The sequence below is a fragment of the Sciurus vulgaris genome, assembly GCF_902686455.1.
Source record: "Sciurus vulgaris genome assembly, chromosome: 2".
Classification (NCBI taxonomy): Eukaryota; Metazoa; Chordata; class Mammalia; order Rodentia; family Sciuridae; genus Sciurus; species Sciurus vulgaris.
The window spans coordinates 47,942,466-47,969,434 of NC_136462.1; the positions used below are offsets into that span (position 1 = coordinate 47,942,466).

Below are 26,969 nucleotides of genomic sequence, written 5' to 3' on the forward strand. Positions count from 1 at the left end.
TACCTGTATCTAAATGTAAAAAGAGAAAAAAGAAATTTTCAAAAATCTCTTATAGCAATATCAATGCAACATCTTCATTATTTCCTTGGGTATTCATTCAACTAAGGTACCATTTTCAATTAATGTAGTTATAATTCAACATTCTTACATATTTGAGATAATCCTTTAAAGAGATTCCTTAGCCAAAGATTCGAGTGGAGGTAGAGGTCCGAAGCATCACTGCTAACTTTTTAACTTTCTCATGTCTTTTAATTGGGGGTTCCTGCATCAAGTCTAATCTCTTCCCCAAGAAAGTTATCAGGATAGCACTGTATTCATGGTACACACATCAAGGAATACATTCCAAGGTGGCTGCTTTCCCACAAATGTGGTTTTATATGGGCATGAATGGTGGGTTGGTCACTCTGCTTGACCTAAGAGAGGACTCCTGGCCCCGGTGCCCAGCTGTGGGCACAGCACTTTTCGTGGCTAAAAGAACAGAGGGGGCTGTCCTCTGCTGTCCCCTCCCATGAAGCAGTTCCTGACTCACCTCTTCTAAGATGTTAGACTGAGCGAGAAGAAGCCCACAGCATTCACACCAGGCCACAGCACAGAGCAGCATTCTCAGTTAGCAAACCTGCTCCCCCTGGTGAGGAGCAGAAGTGGCCCCGGACAACTGGGGATCAAACTAGGAAATGCAAGGGGAGGGGACATTCCAGGCTGAATTTTTTAAAAAGGAAAAAATATATAAAGAAAGAAAATGCACGAAGCCCACAAAATTGGCTGGTTAACCATGGGTTAGAGTCAGGTTTACAGGATCACAGTAACTCAGTGTTCTCAGTAGATCCCCAAACCCCAGAGTGAAAGGCATTTCTACTTATGGAAAAAGGATGTTTTCATCTTTCACCATTTATTCTCTCTTGCTCTTATTTCTTTATTGATAGTCAGTCTGTAACCCAAATTTGGACAATCCATCACTTTTACCTGCCCAGCATTTTCATCTTTCCACAAAGATCAACAAATATGGGGTCCAAAGAGCACTTTCCCACGGCCAATTCCCATCAGCCCTTCTCTCCCAGGGTTACAGGGTGCTCAGAGCAGACATTGTCAGCAGGACATGCTACACACAGCAAGTCACCAAACCAGAGCGCATGAAAGGGCTTCCAGAGGACTTACTTGTACTTGTGCTGGTTCCAATTGTGTTGATTGTGGTGGGGACGGACGAAGAGGAGTAGAGGGGCACATGGCCATTCTCACACCCCAGGCTTTTGTCCTGCCAGTTGGAGGCGTTGATGCAAATCCCCGAGTCCCGCGAGTTCTGCCACCCATTGAGCTTGTCATCAGAGTTCTGTCTTTGGTGATAGTAGTGCGTCTGCCCATAATCCACAGAGTCCGAGCGGCCTCGGCTCTGGCCGCCGAAGCTGGTCGATGTGCGGTCCTCCAAGTGATTCAGCCACATGGCTAGAGCACTGCGGTCTTCCAATGAAGTGGCCGGATGTATCAACGCATAGGACAGCAGCTGTCTGCTCTCCTCAATGTGCTGGTTGTGTTCAATAGAGTGTGCCAGGATTTTGGGCAGCAGTTTCATATACTCTACTTTTGCATCGAGGTTTCCTGGCTTCAGCAAAGGCAGGTGAGTTAACAGGAGGGAAATCACTTTATCCTTGGATTCTTGTTGCCATTGGTTAATGATTCCTGCAAAGGAAAACACAGGGCAAATGAGCAAATACACCCACAATGACTCTAAATGCCATCCTCTAAAATTAGAGAATGTCTGTGGATTAGAGCCCCAATCTATGTACCTTGGCAAAATTTTTGCCAGATAGTCTGTGCATCATATTGGTTAGCAGACCTCAGATCTTCAGGGGTCAGGTAATTCAATGAAACACAGATCAAAAATTCTTAGATATGTGGGTAGTCAATCTCATTCTCATTCACATCTCCAAAGAGGGTATATGATGTTGGTCCAAACAAAATTTATAGCTGTTTTCTTTCTTAGAAAAGTCTAGGCCTACCCCCAAATGGACAGGGAAATAAATCTAAGAAAATCTCCATAGAAAAGCCAGTGTAATCAAGCATACACAAATCAGTGTCTTGGGGGTGAAGGTTGCCTGTCCATCCCCATCATCTCTTGAGAAGGGGCTTTAACCCTGGCAAAGGGACTTCTGTGAAATAAGTAAAACTTCTTACATGGGGAAATGTCAGGAAATAAAAGGACTCCTCCATCTCTGTGCAGTAAGACTGCAGCTTTCTATGGAGAAACTGACTCAGAAAAACAACTATGGACTCAGAGTTAGATGAGCCACAGATCTGAGACTCAGGTGTAGTGGCACCTCTGATCCCACATGCTAAGTAGGTTATTTTTCTTTATGTGAAGACCTGGTTGTTTCTATTGTGGTAAAATACACATAATATCAACCATTTCAAGTGTACAGCTCAGTGTCATTAAGTGCCTTCACAATGAGGTGTATCCATTTCCAGAACCTTCCATTTTCCCAAACTGAAATTCTATTCCCATTAAACAATAACTCCCTTCTCCTTTCTCCCCACTCCTGGCAAACTACCATATTCTGTCTTCTGTCTCTATGAACCTGACTGTTCTAGGGACCTCAGACAAGTGCAATCACAGTGTCTGTCATTTGGACTGCCTTACTTTGCCAAGCACTGTGTCCTCAGATTCACCCACGTGAAGATCTGTTTCTAGCACGCTCACCAGGATCCCTTCTGTCCTGTCCCACTCAAAACATCAACAACACACTCTGTCTTGAATGGCTTTTGAAAAGTGGCTTATTTTGGAGGTTGGGAGTTATCCACAGGGCTGGGCAGTACTGTGGGCTGTCACACAGTATATGCAGGGTAGAAGGGGTTCCCATACCAGTAAGGTACAAATGCATTCACCTGTACTGTAAGGCCTCTTCAGATCCCAGGAAAGAATGTTTTCAAAGAAACTTACAGTGCCACAGTTTGGATCTTGAATGTCTTTTCAAAGGCCCATGTGTTAAAGGCTTATCCCCCGGCTTGATGCTACTGGGAGATGCTACGAACCTTTAAGAGATGGGAACTAGTAGGAGATTTTCTGGTCATTGGGGTTATGCCCTTGAAAGGGATAGTGTAACCCCCATCCCTTTTCTCTTCCTCTCTTTTGCTTCTCAGCTGCCATGAGGTAACAGCTTCCTCTTTCATCTGCTCTGGCCTTGATGTACTGCCTTGCCACAAGTCCTAAAGCAATGGGGCCAACTGATTGTGGACCAGAAAACTCCAAAACTGAGAGACAAAATAAACCTTTCATATTTTTAAGCTGATTACCTCAGGTATTTAGTTACAGTGACAGAAAGGTATCTAAAGGGACATGGTTTTTGGAGTCAGGCAAACCTGGATAGGAGTCCCAGAACTGCCACTTAGTCTGTGTGGAAACTTAGTAAGTTATTTCACCTGAGTTTCACCTGTCAGTCAAGAGTGGTACCAACAACCTCTGCTCTTGGATTAAATGAGATAAAGTTTTAAAAGAACCAGTCAAGTACTTGAGTTGGAAGAAATTCCTTCTACTTGTTTCTTCATTAGCCAGACCCACATTAGAGTGAATGGGTGATTTGGAGACCAAGTTTTAGAAATAATTTAGAGAAACCAGATATCACCCAGGGGAAATCATTAAAAATTATCAAAAGATTGAAAAGAGGTAGAAATTAAAAAGGTGAGGGAGACAGGAGTTATTGAGTGTAAAACAATATGAAGAGACGCTTGATTCTTCAAGTGGGGATTTCAGTAACTATTTGAAGTAAAAAAAAAAAAAAAAAAAAATCAACAAATGGAGAAGAACTGAGCTGCCAGAACAATAGCAGAGAAGTTACCAGGAAAACACCCAGAATCTCCATTCTGGCGGTTTGAATACTAAGGCCAGATGATCTAGAGCAGCGCCATTCAATTTTAATATGATGTGAGCCATACACAGAATTTCAAACTTCCTAGTTACCACATTAAAAGAAGAGTAAAAAGAATGAGCTACAATTAATTTTAATGATATATTTGATTTAACCCAATATATCAAAATATTATCATTTCAATGTGTTATACATGTAAAATTATGGAGACATTTTACCTTCTTTTGCTTTGTATTAAATCTTTGAAATCCAGGGTATATTTTATCACTGACAGCACATCTCAATGGGGTCCAGCCATAATAGCAGTGCCCAGAAGCTTGGTAACTATTGAACTGGCCAGCACAGTCTGGAGACATTGGATGGGGAAGGCGGGCTGGAGGCACAGATGACCTCAGGAGGTCCCTCCCAGCGCCCTGGCTCTATATTTAGCTAATTGCCATTGGACACAAGACAACCCTCGTGCATTCTACTAGGTACAGCCTCTCTTCTAAGCAGCTCTGGGAGATGAAATCACCAATTCTAATGTTCTCATCCGTACCTTGTCCGCAAACACCAGGTGTGTTTTAAATGCTTAAGATGAAGACAAAATCTATTCTGTATGCCCAAGGGCCTAAGGAGGTACTGGAGATAAGCAAGAGGGACCGAGTGGAAGGTAAACCTGTATCATAGGTCAACAATGAGCAGAGGGAGCCAGGAAACAACCTGGAACACATACATTTAAAAATGAAATTTGGGAACAGCCTTTAATAAAAATGGATGAGGTTGAGGAACTCCCTAGCTTTCTGCTAGGTCATTTCTCTATTTGGATAGTCTACCTGTTCACAAAAGGTCAGTCTTAAAAAAAAAAAATTAGGAACAAAAACAGAATGTAAATAGGATTCAGAGTACAAACTAAACATGTTATCTCCACGTAACTGCTCCCTGCCCAGGATTAAGCTGGGATTCAGAGGAGGAACAAGCACAGCAAAGAGGAAGGAAAATGAGAGGATGCTGGCCCTGGTCCCTTCCAGGATTTAGATGACTGTATCCTGGGGACAGGGATTGGATGGGCTGTGGCATGGCCAGGAGGACAACTATGGCTTTTGTTTACTACTACTGGGAACATGAAAATAAGGTTGCCTTCCGAGGGCTAACCACACCTACTTGATCAAACTATGTCTGCTGCAGCTGCAGCTGCCACTGCTGACTGCTAACAGCCCCAGTGTTTTTTATGTGCTGGGCACTCTTCTACACCCTGTACATTTAATTACTCATTTAATCCCCCCAAGAAGCTTGTGAGGCAGGTCCTATAACTTGCCTTATTTTACAGATGAGGACCAGAGGTGTAAATGGGGTAAGTTACTTGACCCAGGTCCCTTGGCTAGTGAATGGCAGATTGGAGGTAGGCAGATTAGCTTAAAAATACATAGTGGCTATCATGCTAGAATGGCCTGGCCATAAGCTATATCTAAAGTGTACACATATGTAGAAGTTATAACAATATATTAATGGAGTATATGGCTCAGCAAAGGAGTTGGCCAGCAAAGGAAATGTAGGAAAAAGCATTACAGAGACAATATAGATGATATTTTCTGTGGTTTTAAAATATGCTCGCAATTTCTTGGATACTCCTTTTTCTGAAAGGTAGAGTCTAATTTCCTGCCTTTTGAGTGCAGATTGGACTCAGTGAGTTACTTCCAGGAAATATGATAGCGTGTGACTTCACAAGTCAGGTAATAAAAGGCAAGGTAGCTTTCACTTTGCACTCTCTTAGACTACCCACTCCAAGGAAAGCCAGTTGCCATTCTGACAGAACACTCCAGCAACCCAGTAGGGAGGTCCTTCTGGTGAGGAATGGAGTCTCCTAGACCTCCTGGAAATAGATCTCCAGCCCAGATACACCTTTAGATGACTGTGGCCTTAAACAACATTTTTGAGAAATGCTGAACCAGAATCACTCATATTCCGAATCTGCAGAAACTGTGTGCAATTATGTTTGTTGTTTTAGGCTATTAATTTGAGTAAGTTATGTGGCCAAAGATAACTAATACATTATCCAAGTGCCCTGCTGAGCAAAAGAAAGCTTAACCATTTGACTTTGGGTAGTTCTGTCCTTCTGAGTCCTATCTCATTCTGAGATAGAGCCAGGAAGCTAACCTGGTGCCACTAAGCAATCACCTGGCTTAGCCTCCCTTGTCCTGATTGTCCACTCACCATTAGCCTTTGGACTTTGAGTTAGCTCCCCAGGTGCCTTTAGGGGGAGAGGAAGGGGATCATAGAGATGAGGCATTTCCAGATTTCATGGTGGTGGTTTTTTAGGAAAACTTACCAAATCATTTCTGATTACGATTTGGCTTCCTGTGAAGGCCAGCGTACAGGGAGAATGTGTGCTGATTATACAAACTTGGAGTACGTCTGATCTCGCTGATGATGGCTCCTTCTGGCAAATTAATAAGCCAGCATTTCAGGGTCTACCTCCCTGCCTTCTAGTTAGTATGAGTCATCCTCTGGATGAGCACCCTAGACACTAATGAATGTGAGCATCTCTACCTTCACACAGAGGCTAGATTCCACATGCAGGAACTGGCCATGCTAGGCAGGTCCTGCCAGCTACCCATTGGCCTTCTTTATTATATCTACATCACCTTCTAGAGATCAGGGAATCTTCACTGAGATTTGTAGTCAACACATTCTCCCCATTGGGGAAGACCAGGAATCCTCATAATTTTCAAATACTTGATCACTTCTGAGATACAGTCTTACCCTAGACACTTCAGGTATTAGAGGCCTCTAAATTTAGTGCATCTCTACACCACTCACACACACAACCATTGCCCACCCCAATATCACCCTATTCAGGAAGCAGCATGGAAAACTGAAATCCCCAAACTGAGATTTGATGATGCCAACTCACCTCTATTACAGTCTCTGAATATTTCCTGTATTATTTCTCTGAATATGGAGCAGGATGTTAAATGTGGGCAAAAGTTAATGACTTATAATTTGTAAACCAGTGACACAGAAATAATAAAAGAAAAATATCAAGAGCTATAATTAAAGACAATGACGATTAGAAAAATGTCCCAATGATTCTTGGAGGGACAAAGTATGTGTTTAAATACCAGATCTGGTATTATTACTACACAATAGTATGTCAATGTTTAAGGGCTCCAGTTGTTAGTAAATTATCCTTAAATTGCTATTTTATTATACACTTGTTTTCAGTTTAATAACATTTACCATAAAAGGGTTTCTCATAAGTGCATTTAGGCAATTTGCTCATGCGAGAAATGGCTGGGAATTAAGTGTATACACACAAGAACTACTAGTTAAATAACTGTGCTCAAAGGCAGGAATACCAGTGGTTCTTAAATGGTTAAATACTCCTTGGCAGAATTTACATTACAATCTCAATCCTAGACACATTAGGTACCAGAGGCTTCTAAATTTAGTGCAACTCTGCACAACTCAAAAATGGATGATAGCATCACATCGCAAGCATTTGGTAGGGATGTGAACAGAAACAGGGCACCCAAAAAACTAGGGAGAAAAACAGCAGATGCAACATGGCAAACGGTGGGATTCTTATATTGGCACCTGCCCTTGCCTTTTGTCTCTCAAGGTACCCTCTCGAGCTGAGAGAAGACTTCCCATATTGGGCAAAGCCCTGCAAGTGAGGTGGATTAAATCAGTTGTGATGGGGGGGGGGTACTCAGACAATCAGTGTTACTGAGCTCATTAGAGCTACGAGTGGCACTTTGAACAGATACAAAGGATTAAGATGATATAAACCCTCTCCCTATGGAGGGAGGGTGATTGCTGGCTTCCAAGATACCCTCATCCATCCTCTCTTCCTAGTGTTCACACCCTGTGTACTTTCCCTCCCATAATGATCATGGCAGGTCTATGTGACCAACAGAATATGGTAGAGGTCTTCTGATATTAGGTCATAAAAGGTACTTCAGCTTCTACCTTCCTTTCTCTGTTCATTTGCTCTGGGAAAAATCAGCCACACCAATTGCAAAGATGCTTAGGCCAAAAGGGAGAGAACCATGTAGGGAGGGACTTAGGTCTCCTGCTAACAGCCAGAACCAACTTGGCAGCCACCTGATATCTAGTCAATATCAGGACTACAACTTTGAGAGACCTTGAGCCTGAACTCCCTATTTATGCTGTCCCAAATTCCTGATCCTCACAAAACTGGAAGATAATTATGTTAAGCCACAGCATTTTAGAGTAATGTGTTACATGGCAACAGTTAACCATACAAAGCACCTCATGTTAGTTTTTAAAAAAAAAATCACTTAAATGCTTCTGCTCCTTTGATTCCTCAGAAAAAGCAGAGATCTAGAAGTGAACTACACAGCTCATTATAAGCATTAGAGCCTTCTCTGAGAGTAAAAGGTCATCAGGTCATTCATGGGTACCTGACTATGATCAAAGGACAAGAACCAGTACCTCTGGCTACAGCAGACACCTACAATGATGCATTTGTCATTCCAGAATAATCTGGTTGTCTCTTCAATGGGGATTTTCCATCTATAGTTACTTCCTCCCAGGTATGGTGTAGATGGGTATTCCAGGAGAGTTCCTTTGCTCCTGAGTGACCCAGAACATTCAGAAAATTATTCTAAAATCTCAGCCAAAGGCCCAGTTAGGACTAGGATTTAACTTCAGCTTCTGATCTCATCTAGGTTGTGACTGACTATTGCAGGTCTGAGTCTACCTATTCCCAGACAGCCCGTTAAACAGGCCAGCTCCCCAGTCACCTGCCTCAGAGTCGACCTCTGGCCTATGAATATGTGGATGACCCCTATTATTTGTGCTTCCAGCCTAGGTTCCTCCTGAGCTCCAAACCCGCATATGCAACTGCATCCTCCACATCTCCAGTCAGATAATCTCGAAGTCAATGTGGCCAAAGCCTACTCTTACTCTCACACTCACTAGATCTCCTCCTTTGCTTTTCTCCCCTATATCAGAAAAATGGCTTCTCTTTCCAGTTGCTCAAGTTAAAACCTTGGAGTATTCTTGATGCTTGTCTCTCATATCCCATGTTTAATCTGTCAGTATATTCTGTGGGCTGAACCTTCAAACTATCTCCAAAATCTGACCACATCTCACCATGCTTCTGCATTCCAATCCCCTCGCACCACCAAAAGTCTACTGTCAATCAAAACACTCATTTTAAAAGAAAGATCTTTTAATACTAGAAGATAGGTCATGTCACTTTCCTGATTAAATGTTTCAGTGGCTTCGCATCTGCAATGGTTTTGACATGGTTTGAGCATGTTCCGCCAAGGTTCGTGTCCTGGAAGATAGGGCCCCAATGTGGTGGTGTGGAGGTGGTGGGACCCTTAAGAGGTGGGGTCTAGTGGGAGGTAATTAGGTCATGGTACACTGCCCTCAGAAAGAATTAATGTAACTCTTGTGGGATCATTGTTAGTCCCTAAGAGAGTAGGTGGTTCTAAAAAGAGCAAGCCTGGGCCCTGAATCTCTCTGGTTTTTTGTCTCAACATGTGATCTCTTCTGGATAGGCTCCTGCCATTGTGATGCCATCCACCATGAGGCTCCTGCCTGAGGCTCAATGATGGGGCCACCCCACCTAGGATTTTAACCTCTACACCTGTGAACTAAATAAACCCTTTCATTTATAAAGTACCTAGCCTTGGGTTTTGTTTCGGTTTTTTTTTATGGCAACAGAAAATAGACGAATACACCATCCCATTCTGAATAAAGCCAAAGTCCTTATGATGGTCTCTGAGTTCCTCATTGATCCAGCCCCACCCTACTACCATCCCTCCCATCTTGGCCTGTCCTGGCTTCCTTTAACATGCCAGACGCTTGCCTGCCTCAGAACCTAGAACCTAGGGGCACTTGCTATTTCCTCTGCCTGGAACACTTTCCCCTAGTGCACATTTAGTACCGCTCGGCTCCATCTTTGCTCCAATTTCCTAGTGAGACCTTCTCTGTCCACACTATTTAATTTGCCCATCTTACCACTTCACCTTCTACTTCCTAATCCCCAACCCTGCCTTATTTTCTTCATGGCACTTGTCACTCTGTGACCTGATGAATTTTCACTTATTTTCTGCCTCTCTCCACCAGATATAAATTTCACGGGGGTTGTGATGGTGTCTCCATTGTTCTGTGCATTAACATTTCTTTATTAATCCCATTTTAACAGCTATATGATTTTCCCCTGGCATTTTGTTTGAGAGTATTTGATAGACTTTTGGATTTCTTATTCAGAATGTTAGGTACTTCCTAGTAATTCTTTAAATGAAGACTGATAGACGGGAATGACCTAAAATAAAAGTAGCTACCATTACTCAAAAACTAGTCACATTTCTCATTGGACTCTGCAGTATTCTGATTATGCTTAGCTTTCAAGTCAAATAAAAACAAGAATATGTAGAAGAAAATAAAAGACTTATTCAATTTTCTAAGTCTTTGCTACATTCCCCTTCTCAATATTCTGTTTAAGATAGAAAATTCTGCTAGAAAACAAAAACATAATGGGTGCTTTTCTGATTATAACTGACACCAATTAAAGTAATCCTTATGAAAAAGATTTGAGAGGCTGAGACAGCAGAATTAATGCTTCTAATATAACTCTTTTGTAAACATCTGCTGAATAAAAGAAAGCCAGTACCATTAGGTTTATGTTAAGACTATTGCATGTCCAAATTTTGAGGGCACTAAGTGATTATGTTTTAATAAAACCTCATAGGAATGGATCTCCTAACACTCATACAAATTAAAGATGAAAAAAATCATTACCTTACTCAACAAACAAAGGCATATCCTTGTAAATCACATTCACTTTTTTTTTTTTTTTTTTTAACACCAAAAGTCTTTCAGAAAGACTGTGAATGTTCTAAAGGCAGGAAGATTTCTTACTCACTAATCTTCACCCTCACACTCACAGATCACCACTGCCAAAACCCCACACACCACAAAGTGATGCTCCAGAAGTTTCTTAAAATGAATTAGCAGTTCTCGTGCTGACCTTGCCAAGGATAAAAACATAGAAAGGCCTGGATCTAGTACTAGACTTAGTACTTAGGTTTAGATAGTGTTCTACCAGAAGCTCTAGAAATGAGAGCCTTTGGAGTCTGCATGGTGTAGGTAGCCTAATTTTAATAAGACATGTTAATGACCAACTCCAAGGCCCAAATCCTCAGTATTATCCAGACAGTAACCAGGGAAGCATCTTGAGGACTGTACACTGGTCACCTCACAAAAGAATAGTTCATGCTTGGTTCAGTGGGCTGAACTGAACAACAGCTGTTTCACACAATAGGTTTATAAACCTCAGCAAGTCTGGGAAGGGTCAGAGTGAACAAGTTCCACCCCTGACAACAGGCAGCCATTCTGTATCTTTAAATGATTGTGGACTGTTAAGTCACTGGGTTCCACACTTTCTAAAATAAAAGAGGAAGTTGCTCAACAACTTATAGATAAAATTTCCCACCATGGGAGCTGGGAATCCAAAGTATAAGTGTGAATATAAGAGCCCCGGGGTATGTTATATAACTATGTAAATATTGTCACCAAGAAATGGCACATATATATCCCCAAAATATGCATGGTAGAGATGTTGATAGTAAAATCTACATATCACTCATACAGGGACAAGTTACTCTACGGAGGAGAGAACGAACAATTTTGATGAGGCAGGATATTCCAACACTTGGTCACGAATTAACTGGTACTATATTTGAAAAGAAAGGCCTGGATAACTACAAGGTCGGAGTTAGGTGACCCTGGCAGACATCCAATGGCATGCTCGAGTCCTCCTCAGGCATAGTCCTGTAGAGGGAGTTAGAGGCACACCTCCTTTCCCTTCTGCTCTGTTGGCCAGCTCTGGGAATGTATGCAAAGGTAAATGGCAAATGGCAGCTTATTTTCACCTGTTGTTTATGTGCCAAACTTGTTTTCAGGCTAGTAGGTCTGTTGATGCAAGCAGAGTAAGATTTTTCAGATTTTTTTGAGAAGGGTAGTTATTTTCTAAGCTGAATTCCAATGGCAGTGGGTAACAAGGACAAGAGAAAGGATGATGGGGCTGTCTTCCTCCTTCTGGGCATCCTGCCAGAGGTCAGTATCTGGACCAGAATCGGGAAGACTGATGAGATGAGACCTCTGGCTTAGCTGACTTGGTGGCAGTGCTGCAGAGGGAGACAAGTACTCAGAGCCTATAGGTGTAATATCAGTGGACAAGAGTCTCTGGGTCATCCTTCCTCAAGCTCCAGCATGCTGCCTAGAATTCTACAACAAAGGAGGACACCCAAACAGTGAGCAGAAAAGGCAAGGGAAAGGAGAAAGAACAGGGGGTGCAGAAAAGCAGACCCAGGGCAAGAGAGCTGTGCCTTCACACTGCCAAGAAGCTGGAGAGAGGTCAGGCCTGGCTGGAAGGGGCGCCTTCCTGGAGACAGTGAGTAGCACCTCTAGGTCCAGAGAGTTTAGAAACTTTCCCTCCTCCCTCACCTTTACCCCCAGGGTTGTGGGGGGCTGGGGATATGAACCAAGGAGGTGAAAAACATTGCTAATCTCCAGCCACACTAGTCCCAAGATGGGAATGACAGCAATGGTCTGTCGTTTTATTTCATTTTAATCTAGCTTTACCACCACCATGGGGAGGTGGTACACTTATTAATCTATCAGATATTTATCTTCAATTCCTGTCAAAGTATGTGGGTTGGTACTAGGATGTCCTTTCCAATGGGTGCCATAGACAGCCACTGGGAAAGTTTTGTACCCACAGAAATGACTTCATGTTCCATGGGGCTCCCTCCTATAGGGTGAGAGGGGATAGGGAAGTAACCCCAAATATCCAAGGCACTTGTGTCATGAAGTGTGGAGGAGGGGGGTACACCTGGGAACTTGTTAGAACTGCAAATTCTGCTCCTACCAGCCCAGATCTTCTGAACCAGAAATTCCAGCAAACTCTCTAGGTGACTCCAATCCAGGCTCAAGTTTGAGAACAACTGGTAGAAGAAACTAAGAAAATCATTGGCCTCCAATTTCCAGCTTTGAGATGATCAGAAAGTAAGGTTGATGCAAAACCAGATGGGAAAAATGATTTCTCATCATGAGTAGGGCTGAGAGGAATCAATCCAAAGAGTGGCAAGAACCTATTTTTAAGAGGTTGGACTTAAAACAAATAAACAAGCAAATGTCATAGTATTTCTAAGAGGCTGATCACTCAAGATTTCTATTCATAGCAATAAGGAAGCCATGATTTGGCCTATCTGGGTTTTGAGAGTGCCATAAGAACAATAAAGTCTGATCAGACCTGAGGTGTTGAAGCATTTTTACTGTAGACTCCCACCCTCATGAACCACCCCTACGTGGTCTCCAGAGTGCTGTGCTGGTCCAAGAAGAAGGATTGAGATGGGTCTGCAGGAGCCCAAAGAAACCTGGACATTAGAGACACAACATTACCTCTAAATGGTTGCTCCGGAGAGCTGTTTGGTGAAGTGTCAACTCACTGGTCTGTTGATGAACCACAGGACGTGCAGCAACAGGAGCAAAATTCTCTTGGTTAGAGGACCATAATATTTTGCTGAGTTTGCAGGGGAGGGCACAGACGCTGTACAGGTTATGTGGAGCTGAACACATTACAGTTGAACCAGATGTTAGGTGAAAAATTTGTGAGTTGATGGAATTATCACATAAGAGATTGCTCCATCTCCTCCCTCTCCACTTTGTCCTCCTCCTTTTCTTCCCTCCTCTGGTGTCTGCTAGGCACAGCTTGTCATTATTGAGTGTCTGCCTAGGTATTGTGATGTCAGAGGCCTGCCCCACAGAGAGCCATGCTGAGAAGGGACAAGAAGCCCAGCCCTGCTAAGGGACATGTGACTCTGGTTGGGACAGAGTCTCCTAACATTGTGCTTCCTCTATTTTCCTAATAATATCTTACATCTCAAACATTTCCTGAACTCAATATCCTCCCTGTCAAAGCCAATATGGTACTGAGGGGACACTGAGGCACACAGAAACTGGCCCAAGGTCATGCCATGAACAGTGCCAGAGCTCCTGATCACTTGTCCACACCAGTCCAGGGGACCCGGCTGCCTTTTATAGAAAGTTTCCACACACCTTCTATTCCTAACCTCGATCACAAGCATCGCTGGTCCACATGCTTCGGCAGCAGTGGCAGACTGTGTCAGAGACTTAGTAAGTCGCCCCATTTAGGACCATGAGCACAACTTGTTTGCACTGGAAATGAATTAACTGAATTCTGGATACTCTTAGGGGGCTGTTTTTTTTTTTTTTAATTTTTATTTAAAACACTGCTAACTAAGTACAGACTTAGTTAAGAAATCCAACTTAGATTCTTCAAGAAAAATCACCACATACAGTACTTCCTGGTATTTCCCAAGATGCCGAGAGCATCAGAAATCTATCGTTTGGAGTTGGAAGAATATTTTGCTCAAAACTGTTGAGGGAAAGAGATATCTTTTTGTTTGGTTTTGTTTTGTTTTTGTAAGCTGACAATTACAGTAATGGTGCTGAGGAAGTGGGAAATAACTTTAAAAAATGAAATATGTGTGTGTGAATCTAGTTTTTTGAATGGCTTGACCTTGAAGTCTAAAGTGGGTAGGACCTTTGGAGGAAAAGGAAGCAAACCCCTTGGAATAAGCCAGGAAGGTGAAGAACAGACATAACCTTTAGCACAAGGCCTGCTTCACTAATCACGGAACAGATTCCAGTACCTAAATAAAGCCCAGGAAACACACATATTAGAAGACCTGGTTCATTTATAAAATAACTGATGGGCCAGCCATGGGAGCAATCAATAGCCACTGAGGTGACTTGATTTTCAAACCTAACTTAAGTAATTTTGAACCATGTAGTAAATAAAATAAAACTTCATTGTAAAAGAGCCCCAACTGTCCCCCATGTGATCTGCTTTTGCTGCCTCCTCATGTGACTGGCCTCCCAATTTAGCGCGTAACCAACTCCCAATGACCTGTAATAACACTATTCCCAAATTAGAGCTCTCAATTTGACTTGGCTTTGGTCCCTCCCTCAAAGCAAAATAAAGCATCCGTTTTCTTTTTTTCACATTCATAATACTCTCCTTTTTGAGTTGCCAACTCAAACCCTGCTCCAGTCAGATTGAGCACTCCTTGTATTTTTTTTTTTTTTTTTTTTCTGGTTAGTCAAAGAGCCTGATGGAAAAACACCAAGAGACAAAAACAAAAACAAAATCAGACAAAAATTCCAAGTAAGTGACATTCAGCTGGAAAAGCTATGATTCACATGCAAATAAAAATCTCCCTGAATTCACTGTTAATATGACGCAACGCCCTGGCTTCAACATAAAAAGGGCAGAATGAAATCACCCACAATTAAACTCACTCTGGAATACTGGAATCTCTGGCGAGGCCTTCCCAGCTAACGATAAGAAAACCCCAATGGTAAAAATGAGGCTAAGCGAGCGGGTGCCCAGGGCATCCCCATCTCAGCTGACATTCAACCCTTCAAAATCCCTAGCACTTTCCACCTTCATCCACACCCTCACCGGGACACAGCATGACCTACAAGGAGATGGGGCTCAGACAGGTCTCCTGGGGCAGGTCTCCTAGGGAAGTCCTCCCTTCCGGGCAGACGTGCTGAGGAAAATGGACTCATGGGTGATCAGGATGTTAGAGTGCAACTGAGATTTCTATGGAGCTCTGGACAAATCTCCCCAGGATTATACAGAACCTCTGTCTGAGCTCCACAGTAGTATCATCCTCTGACTTCAAGCCCAGAGACAGGTTAGCGAACCCCGTGAGGACTGTTTGATAACTTCCCATCCCACCTCCCGCTTTTCTCCAGGAGCCTGGGGTTGATCTGACACCACTTTCTTTTCCTGCAGAAGTAGCTTTAGGGTACACGCCCCCATCTGCCAGAGAACCACAGGATTTTCTAGACCGAAGGGGCCTTCCTACACTTGTTTGACAGGATTCCGCCCTGATGTTTACCCAGGCTGAGCTGCTCCCAGTTACAGGGAGCCCTTCTACCACTGAAGGGAGCTAGGGTTAACGAGGCCTAATCAGCTTCTGCAACTTTTACCCAGGTCAATTTTTCTGAAATTACAAAAGCTCATATGCCACAGTAGTAGTATTCACAATAGCCAAGAGGAAGCAACCCAATATCCATCAAGAGATAGGCAGATAAACAAACTGTGGGAAATACATACAATGGAGTATTACTTAACCATAACAAGGAAGGAAATCCTGACATATGCTATATCAGAAATGTACCTCAAGAATAGTATGCTAAGTGAAATAAGTCAGACACAGAAGGACAAATATTGTACAATTTCATTTGTAGGAGGTGGAATAGTCTAGTTCATATAGACAGAAAGTACAATGTGGTTTCCAGGGGCTTGGGGCCGAAAGAGAGTTATTGCTTAATGGGTACCATTTCTGTTTGGGATGATTTAAAAAGTCTCATGACCAGGGGTGATGGTCCCTCAACATGTGAATGAATTAATGACAGAACTGTATACTTAAAAATGGTTAGACTGGTAAATCTCACATTTTACCACAATAAAAAATACAGAAAAATAAACCTATTCTCCTCTTCCCAAAAAAGCCATCCCCCTAAATATCTTTCTCAGGCTAAAAATCCCATTTTTTCCAATCATCTTTAGGTGATGATTTCTAGGCCCCCACAGCCCTGGCCTCCTCCTCTGGGTACACATAGTTTCTCTTTGAAAACCAGAGCTAATGGTGGGCTGTGCTCAGCTGCCTGGGGTCCTGCTCTGAGGCACCCAGCTTAACTCCAAGTCAAGAGCTGTGCTGCGGCCTCCTGAAGGCCTGCTTTGGCTACCAGGGCAAAGGTCCATGTCTGGAAGAATAAAACACACGCCACCACCCTGCTGTGCTTCCCCAGGCCAGCTCCATTTCCCAGACAGCTGTGGGCAGCTGCGACTGAGAAGTGAAACCAGCAAAGGCAATTGGGGGAGGGGGCCACGTCTCAGCTGAACACACTCTGGTCTTTTCAGAGATTTCCCTGCACCTCTTGAGTGTTTGGCCAATGGATATAGGGCGGACACACAGGGAGTCGCTTCTTGGCAACCCACCACAAGCCAGGATCCTCTTCCCGGTGCTCATGCATGCAGACCCCCGGTCTAAGCCAGCCCTGCTGGGCTCAGGGACACACTCACACATGGTCCCTTGGCCCATCTGGAAAAGGTCTGAAAGTCTGAGGCAGGAAAGTTCTTTTCTGCATTTCGATGTTGAAACGAGTAGCCTGGGTGTTGGTCTCATTCCATGAGTGAGTAATCCATTTCCTGAAAGTAAACTGCTCACCCTTTGGAAGTGGACCAGTGATTTGGGGGTCCCATCTGAAGTGTCACTACCTTGGTAAACGATAACTGCATAAGCCTGTAGTTTTTCTGGAAATTTCAGTTAATTTGCTAAATTTATGGTCCCTAAGGTAGTACCCTAAAAAAAGTTAATTCTTGTCTAATGGGTGAGCAAGTTATGCCTGGCATGGGATGGGGTGGGGTGGTGTGTGTGTGTTTCATTTACTAGTTGAAATAACCACATAAATTAAAACCAGGCCTGACTTTAAAATCTCTACCTTCTTCCCTTTTTTGACTCCTGACTTTCTATTAACATTTGAGCCAATAATGGGTTAGCTTTGGAAAACTCTCTTTTTCTATGCCAATATTTTGCCTGGTGTTTGAAACAATAGGATTGAAGAGTCCCTCTTTAGTGAGTCTTCTGGTTCCAGAGATTCTGTATAGACGATTGCATACATCTTTCACTTACTGCAAAACCACATCAGGAGATGTCCCCCACCAACATCCCTTTTCTGTTGTAGGGAACAATTCAAACTTCAATCTTCTAGCTTGAAAAAGCCTTTTGGTTTGAAGAATAAAAAGATGGTTTCTTTATGGTTCAAATGATCACTTAAACAATTCTTTCAAACTGACCCCTGTGTTCCTTCCCTTCCTTCATGAAACAGGCAAGCTATAGGAAGGAACCTAAATTTTCTGATTGAAAATATGGAGATAGATGAAGTTTTTTCAGAGTTCTGTTGGGAAGAGGGTGAGTTTGTGTGTTGTGGGCTCTCTGTAGGAATAAATTATGCCAAGAAGTGATTTTCAATGAAGACTCACAGGAGGTGATTCAGAACATAGCTGAGCTGGGCGCAGTGGCCCACACCTATAATCCCAGTGGTTCGGGAGGCTGAGGCAGGAGGATCGCGAGTTCAAAGCCAGCTTCAGCAAAAGCAAGGCCCCAAGCAACTCAGTGAGACCCTGTCTCTAAATAAAATACAAAATAGGGCTGGGGATGTGGCTTAGCGACCGAGTACCCGAGTTCAATCCCCATTGTCCTGCCTCCAAAAAGAGAACATAGCAGAGAAAGGTCATTTTGGAGTCCCAACCTCATGATCAGCATTCTTCCCCTACCCCTGTTGGAACTAGCTCTTTCAATAAAGGGAGCAGGAATCATAAGTAACCATGCAGGTCCTCAGGTACCACTGCCTTACACTTGTGTTCCCCAAGGCAGAAGTGGGGTTTTCATGAAACTCCTGGACCCTGGCCCTGGGCCTTAGGCTTGTACCTATTTTCAGTCTTCCCTACAAGGATCATCCTAGGATCAGATGCTGTCTACCTGATACTCCATCCTCTTTGGTGTACCTTGGGAAGGAGAGGACTCTGACTCTGAGAGATGTAGGCCCGCCCTTAGTATTCTGCAGACTTGTGGATAATGGAACTCAAGTCCATGAAGATTGGGGTACCAGTGCATACTTGTGTCCCTCCAGAGTCAGGGCTCACTCTGGGTATATAGATTCCCAGGAGGAGGGCCCAGCACTGCATGGCAGCTACCGATGGAAGAAAACAACAAATTAGCTATGGAGAACACAGGGTTGATGATCCAGGTACCAGTAATCCTAAAATCAGTGCATGTCCTTGTTCATTCATTTATTCTCTTTCTAGGAGGTGCCTACATAAAAGGCATGTTTTAATTTATGCTTTAATTTTGTACATGTTTCTTGCCCACTGTATTATCTTTATTTATTTTTTAAAGAACACAGCCATAGTCAGAATACAGATCGAGAGCGGAACATAGTGGAAACTAGATTTAAAAGTAATGGCCTCTTAAATGCTTTTTGGAACAAGTCAGGGTATGCACAATTAAGTGCTTAAAATACAGCCAGTGATCAGTAAGCATTATTATCAACAGGGTTACCAGGACCTGGGAAATGTCAGAGATTCTTTTAATAAGCCCTCAGTGTGTGTGTGAAAGTAGGGGGCTGGTTCAGATTTCAGAACCCAGTTATAGTGTGTTTGTTACATTGCTACTGTTAGTACCCGTGTTCAGCAGCCCCATGGAAACTGCCTCATTTTTCTGTGACTCCCTCGGATGGAGGCGTGGCCTGGGAAGATACAAAGGCCATAGAGCAGAGAAAACAGAATGAAAATAGTAAAGACAAGAGGCCAATACAGACTGAGTAAGCCTTGGCTACTTCTGCTGTGTTTTGAGTCACGGAAATAAGTACAACTTATGGACTTTTCCTCTATAAATTCATGCCACTAGATTCTTGTATGCATGCCTCACACTTTCCACAATTCCAAACATTAAAGGCCAAATCGTGGAAAGAGAACAGGAATCCTGCCTCATGCAGAGATTCCCAAACCACATATACCTTCAACAAAGTACCCATCTCTGGAGCATGCTTTCACTGTTCATCCCTACATTCCCTGTAAGGCCAGTCCTGTAACCATATATTGCATGTTATGGTGACATAATTATTTAATGGTCTCTCTTCGATAGCTCTACATTTCCTCTTAAAGTGGGATATTTACTCATCCATAAATATCTCCGTCCTCTGGAGCATCAGTCTCTCACAGCTACTTTTACCACTTGTCTTTCAGGAGATTTCTAATCCTTACTTATTCTAAACTCCACTACACTGGTCTCCTTACATATTTTCCATTTGAGATGCCATCAAAAACCAGCTGAAGTAAAAGTTTTTCTAAAATTACCAGTGTTCCCCCAATATAATGACTGATACATATCGAGTTGCTCAAACTTCGAATAGTTCGACTTATCAATAGTCACTAATATCTAATATCATTTGTGGAGTGTTGTTTCTAAGAGTTTGCAAAATCTCTTTCCAAACACGATCACATTGCAATTTCAAAACAAGCATGATCAGTAGGTCATGGGGAAACTGAGGCTTGTGGCAGGGAAACACCTCATCCAGGGGTCCCACCTGTTGCCCTATCTTCTAACACTGGCCCAGCAGCACTGGGGTCCACCACCCGTCACTGCTGACACCGAGCTGAAGTTTGTTGGAGGAAAGATCTGTATACCATGGTCTGACAGTTTCACTTGTGTTTTCATGGATTTTCTTACAATGGAATCTAAACCTTGACAGGCATTAGAAATTTAATAATAGTTGAGGAGCAAATCCCAGCATGTCTCCAAAGCAATACAGAATCAAAATCAGAAAGCAAATAAGTTGTTGCTTTATGCTTTTCTCTCTGTCTCTACTGGTGGGTGTGAGTGCACTGGGTGTGTCAAGAGAGGGGAGAAGGGACTCCAGAACATACCATTATGATTATCGAACAATAACAACACTCTCACTGGCAATGTCCTCTGAAGAGATTAAAAGCATGAGGTTTCTTTTACTTTACAAGGCAACAAACTTCTGAAGTAAAAAATAATAATAAAGTAAAAAATAGAAACTGCTTCATTAGTTCTCAGTGATGCTGTCTATTCAAGTTTTCTTAAAACCTCAACATTATAAATCAAAGAATGTGCTGAAATGGAGGTTTCTGGATCTTGTTTCAAATAATAGTCATTTTTCAATTTTCTGGAAAAGGATATTTAACAAATGTGGTTAAAATTTAAGTCATGTAAGTTCACTTTCCCTTAAAATAACCATATAAAAAAAGGAATCATATAGGAAAAAAAGCCCTAAGACCCACTTAAAACCCTAAGCATTATCTCTGCTCATAGTTCAGAGATGTTCACAATCCAAGTGTCTCAGTGACAAACCTGAAAATTACACCCTATTGCAAGAAGCAACTCTGCATCAGATGCATTAAAAAAAACGAGTGCTAGTTATGGGGCTGGAATCCACCATGCATTGCCTAATTTTTATTTTCTGAGAAATCACTTCTTTTTTTCCGAACCCAAAATCTGACAGTTGGTTTAACCCAACTCCTACTTCTCACTTGTGTGGTTCTTATTCTACAACTGCATGAAGTCTAAGATTTCTGCATAATGAAACACACAGCTACCTCAGACAAGGATTTCCCAGCAGTCACCACAAGGGGAGCCATGGTGGTGGGGAATTGAGCACGAGCCACTTTTGTACGAATCCAAAATAAGGGAATGTGGCCCTCATGGTGCTTTGAATAACATCCATCTTTGGATGCACACACTTGTCCCTCAGTCATTTTGCTTCCAAATTCTCAAAGTCACTATCTCATCACATCCTGGGTTAGGCCCAGATGGAATCCTCTCAGCAAATCTTGAAGATTATCAAACAGAAATATTACTCTTCACGCATTCTGAGATGGACTTGATAAGGATAAAGGAGGTGGAAGGGTCACTGTGCAGAAACCAGCAATGCAAAGGGACTCGGTTCAGAGTTATCGACTGACTGCAAACAGGTCCCTGGGGATGTAGCGCTAGGTTCTAGGACTGGGACTATAATCTCTTGTACCTCAGTTTCCTAACATGAAAAATATAAACACAATACTCTTCCATTGCTTGTCACTTCCAAACAAAGTCATGGGAGACAACCGTTTGCGCATTTTAAGACTCGGTGCTGGTGTAATGATTGGCTTTTTCACCTGGAACATCCTTGTCTACTACTTCTACAAGCTAAAATCTCTATGGCTGCCCAGGCCTTGGGTGTCCACTGATATATGGTGTTTGCTCAGCATTCTGATTCATCAGGAAGTGGAAGAAAGTGATTAAATGCTCTTGGTTGCAGACTGGTATTTTTAGTGCTTTTATAAAAGACTGTTTTTCATATAATTCATTCCTCATAATATTAGCACTTGTGTTTTAAGAGCACGTAGCAGGGAGCTATTGTTAGCGAAGACAGGATCAGAATAAAGTGGTTGAGTTATAAGGGATATCGCTCAGTTTCTTCTTTTGTAGAAAATACCTTCTAAATGTCTACCTTCCAATGGTCCAATGGATTGCAGACATGTGGGAATCACCAAAGAAACAACTTTAAATAGCTGACCTTCTGCCCCAATCTTCAAGAACAATGAGGACAAAGTACTCATCCATGAGTTTCACCAAAGTTCTGATAATCTGTCATTCATATAAATGTTTAAATCCAAGTCAATAAAAAAATAAAGGTTTGAATTATCTGTCTTACTTGTTTCTCCTATTTCTTCCTGTTGTCTGTCTCTTGGCTATTCACTATTTTAAAATCTGTCAATGTATAAAGAAAGGGGAATGACATTTGAAAGAAGTTTAGGAGAAGGTTGGGTGAAGAAGGTAATGTTCTCCCCAGTGATAGAGAGCGACTGCTCAAAACAAGGTCCCTTGGCCCTTGAGAAAACAGAATTAAGGTTATTCTTATCTTCCCCCACCCTCCCCTGAAGCAGATCATGAAGACTTCATTCCAAAGGTGCTGCTTTTTACCTTAAGGGGAGGAATCTCCTTATCCTCAGAGACACAGGGACGCCAAGAAGAATCTGCACAAACAGGCCCTGTTAAGCTCCCCAGGTCACTACCATTAAGTCATGGCCTTCAGTCCCCCAATCACACTTCTGCACCACAGTCCACTCCCTCAAACCTAAGTATGAAAATACACAGGCTCCCCTGTTTCTTTGGGCCTGCTTTTTTTGAGGGAGCAGGGGTGCATGCAGGTACTGGGAATTGAACACAGGGGTGTTCTACCATTGAGCTATATCCCCAGCCATTTTAATTTTTTATTTTAAGATAGAGTCTTACTAAACTGCCCAGGTTGGCTTTGAACTTAAAATCTTCCTGCCTCAGCCTCCTGAGTCGCTGGGATTACAAGCATGTACTACTGTGCCCCGTTTGGGCCTTCAGTTTTGAAGTCTCTCATTCCATGTAAAACTTACATGTAAATAAACTTGTATGTTTTTATTTTGTTAAAATCTGTCTTTTGTTACAGGAGCCTCAGTCATGAACCGAGTGATGGGAAAGAAAGGTACTGGCATTTCAAATGGCATTTCTTTCTCACTACAATAAATAGGTAGGTAGGTAGGTAGGTAGATTAAAAGAGATACATAGAAAGAAAGAATAAATGAGAATTGGCTGCAGGACATTGTAGACTATTTAAAAAGCATTCAGATACTAACATTAAACCCCCCAAGAAACTAATTTGGTAGACAAAAATGCCCTTTCCACCAAACAGTTCCAACATATGAGAGAATTTCCTCCTTCCACTAAAGCCAAATATTGTACTGTGCTGTCTAAGGCTAATTAAAACAATATTGTGGTATCCAGGTATGCGTGGGTTACGGAGAGGAACAATCCGCCCCACAAAAATCTTCAATTCGTCAGGCAGACATGGAGTCTATGGTGAGAGTTCTGCAGGAGCTCAGAGACTTTGCTTTGTTTCATTAACATTCACATATCCACTGGGTACGAACTGTAGCTTGGAACTATGATTTCCATTACAAAGCCTCTGAAATGCCAGGAATGAGTCATGGCATTGTGCAGCCTGGGCAGCACACTGATTTTCTCCATTAACCAGGCTACATACTGACAACTTCCAGGAGAAAAGCTGAATGAGTCAGTTTCAGGAATAGACCACATCAGAATACTATGTGCGTGGAGGAGTTAGGGTAATAGGAATTAGGGTGGTTTTTTTTATCATTGTTGTTGTCATTATTGGTTTACTCTCTTTAAATAGAAACAGTCATAAAATTCATTTCTTCATGTATAGTAAAAGACAGATCAACCCAATGATAAGGTTTTGAATACCAAATAGGCCACCCCAATACTGCAAAGTGATCAGTGGTAGCTTTTCCAGGACAACTCTGCATTCTCTTTAACGCACACAGAATGCCACCCCTAGGCCACTTCTAAATTCCTCCTCCTGTCCTGATGTTCTTTGGGTGTCTTCCACCAGCTGACTTCAACAGAGAAATAAGAAGTCGGTCGGTATGTACCAAGTTAGATAAAAAAGGGAAGGAAACGAGAGACAGAGTGTAGCTGAGACTGGGCAGAGTCTCAGCAGGAACCAGAGACCTGACCACACAGTGGATCTCTGATTTAGAGAGATGTGCCACGCACAGCACAAGGCTCCAGGCTGGGGAGACCTCTTTTGCATCTTGTCATGCTCCCTTTTGCTATTCTAGTTCTGGAAACTGGAGTCCAAATCTCTTCAGTCCTATGCTTTCTTGAGAATTGCTCTCTCTGTGCCAAAGAGATGAAGGCCTAGAGCATGATCACCTGGAACCATCGATGAAATCATAAAGAAGTCAGCATGGGGCTGGACATCTAGGAACTTCCTGACAAGGCCAAAACAGTGAAAGTACTAAAAGCATCAAATGGTTAACACCTTTGTAGAACGTCTGGTCAGATCTGAAATTTAGAACCACCATTTGAGATGATTTGAAAATTCAGTGCAATCATGAAAAATGGAGAAAGCCAAATAAAACCAAAATGAGAGGCTCACTAATAAAGGTGATCACCGGAAATTGGCTTGTCTCTTCTTTAGGATGGACCTGCTGTGGTATTCGGTGGCTCCTTTGCCCAGGATTATACTATGTTGTCCCCTATCTTTCCTAATGTTGAGCCATGGGCTTGTTTTTTCTTTTTTTGGATTTGGCCTCCAATGTTTAGGCACGAGTCAGCACACACAGATGAATAGATTAACTGAGCTAATTTAAGGGAGCCCTCCCATGGAAGGATTCTTTTTTAGTCTTCTATATTTAGGGTAAGGTTTGTGCCTGTGCGAGACGCTTACTGAAGAACTGCGTTTTCCAAACCTTGCAAGGACTCTCTACCCTGAGATTGTCCTAATGGGCCACTCACTTATTCACTGGAGTTCTCATGTCCCATAGCCACAGAGTATAAAAGCAGGCTCACTCAGGTGACCTTGTTTATGCAGGGTGACCAACCTCACTTTCATAAGCACAGTCAGCCTTGTGTGGATCCCTGCTGGTGGGCATCCCTATCTGGCGAAACTTGATAAAACTTAATTTGACATGACAACACTATCGAATTTGCTACCAGAAGCAATCATTTTGATTAAATCACAGCGTTCCTAAATTTTACCTTTAGTAACAAACTAGAGACTTTGAAGCTATGCATTGCTGAAACATGGAGTCTCACATTCTTAACGCTATTGCTTAGTCAGACTGAAAGCATGACTAAGGAATAAATTTAAAGTTTTGCCCTCAAGCAAACATTTCAGAAAGTTCTGTTGCTTCTTGGTCACAAAATAAGTTGCTCTCTGTGGGAGAAGATTCTTTGCCTTCTTTAGGATCTCTCCCTATTCTGTTCTTTGAGTACCATTCTGGGGCACCGTGACCGAGACATTAAGGGACCTACTGCCCTAGTCACAATGATAAGAGGGTCAACTGATTTTTCTCCCTATGTTCTTGGGTATTTAAAGACATCTGCAGGGGTTGGAGATGTAGCTCTGATGTAAAGTGCTTGCCTAGCATGCATCAGGCCCTGGGTTCCACCCCCAGTACCATCAAACAAACACTAGCAAAAAAACAGATTCCATCAGTGCCCTCCCAGTGGCCAAGGCTAAACACCTATATGGTAGAAACCAAGCCAGACTCTGCCCAGTGTCTAAAGGCCGTTAGAGGATCAGCTCAATTATCTATTACCTTCTCTTCTGTTGCACAAATTCTTGGGCATAACAAAGAGGTCAGATCTGAAAAAAGTTGATTTTGCAATATTACTTTTTAGAACTTCATGTCCAAAAAGCAACATAAAAGAGCAGCAAAAATACTGCCCTTCTTTCCCTAAAAACAGAGTAAACTTCCTTGGTAGAATTTTTGCTGCCACTGAATGTATCTACTTCTTAAATGACAAAACTCTCGCCAGGCTTCCTGCTGACACCACGGGGACCAAGGCCTTTGTATAAACTCTTCTTTCCAAGGAAAAGAATGAGAATACCACACTTTAATGTTTTGGCATTTCTTGTTGGATTCAACCAGGTGGCTGAAATGGATTCAGGTCCCAGAGGGGAAAAGTAAATGGATTTTATCACTCCCTCCCCTAAATTGTATGTGCTCCAAGTCTGGCTTTCTATGGCTTAGACAGTAGGCTGCACACTCAGATAGAGGCATCAGATGCTTCAAAAGTAGGGGAGCGTGGGCTTCAGGGTCCCAGTCTGAAAAGCAAACCAATACAGACCCATGAGCTAAGGTTTGAAGTTTGAGATTAATGGCCGTTACTGTTTACACAGACAGAAGACAGACATTTGATCTACCTTCAGCTCAGCCAATAGGATGGCTGTAGAAGAGTTATGCTTTTTCTTCTGAGACTCAGCTGCCCCAGGCTCTGGAGGGTGGCAGGAATGCCCAGCCACGACTCCTTCCCAAGGGCGGCAGAGCCCCCTTACCCTCACCCCAGGGCCTCCGTATACAGCTTCTCCTAAGAATGCCTGGGCATCCTAATAGCAATGAGGATTCAGTGAATTTCCAGAAAATTTCTCCCAAGCATTTGAGAGGTTAAATGAAACCGGTCCAATCGTCAAGTGCTAAAAGCGGCAGGCGGCCTGCTTTGCTGACACTGTCACAAAGCCCACAGTTGAGTACAGGGCAGCCATTATTTCTTCACTGATCCTGAGAATGCTTTTATTGCCTGTATTGTTTTCTAACTTTGGAAGCACCAAATAAGGATGACTTTTGGTTCAAGGTAGAAGCCATGACTGTTTATATGACCTCATTCATTCTTACATAATATAATAAACAGGCCCTTAGGGCAGAGTCTGAAAGAGCCAAATTCTGCCTTTGGACAAACATGTGCTCCTTCCATTAAAGTTAGGGTGACTTGGTTCTCAGACAGTTGGAGGAAAATTTCAGTCTACAGCAAAGATGTGAGGGGTAAGTCATGGTCTCCAAGCCTAGAATATAGTGCTCTGAAAAAGAGCCACTAAAACAATATGAAGAAAATGCCTTTAAAGCTCAAATCAGCATATAACTTCCCA

At 42.6% G+C, this 26,969-nt stretch overlaps 1 protein-coding gene across 3 annotated transcripts in view; it reads right to left on the bottom strand.

The window, feature by feature from the left end:
* The window catches only part of SAMD4A (sterile alpha motif domain containing 4A), a 208,364-nt gene that overhangs the window by 86,788 nt on the left and 94,607 nt on the right, over positions 1-26,969 (bottom strand). For all 3 annotated transcript variants that reach the window (XM_079121134.1, XM_079121136.1, XM_079121135.1), the window contains exon 3: positions 1,156-1,674. In XM_079121134.1, coding sequence (XP_078977260.1) covers positions 1,156-1,674 — 519 coding nt within the window. The remainder of the gene's footprint in view (positions 1-1,155; positions 1,675-26,969) is intronic.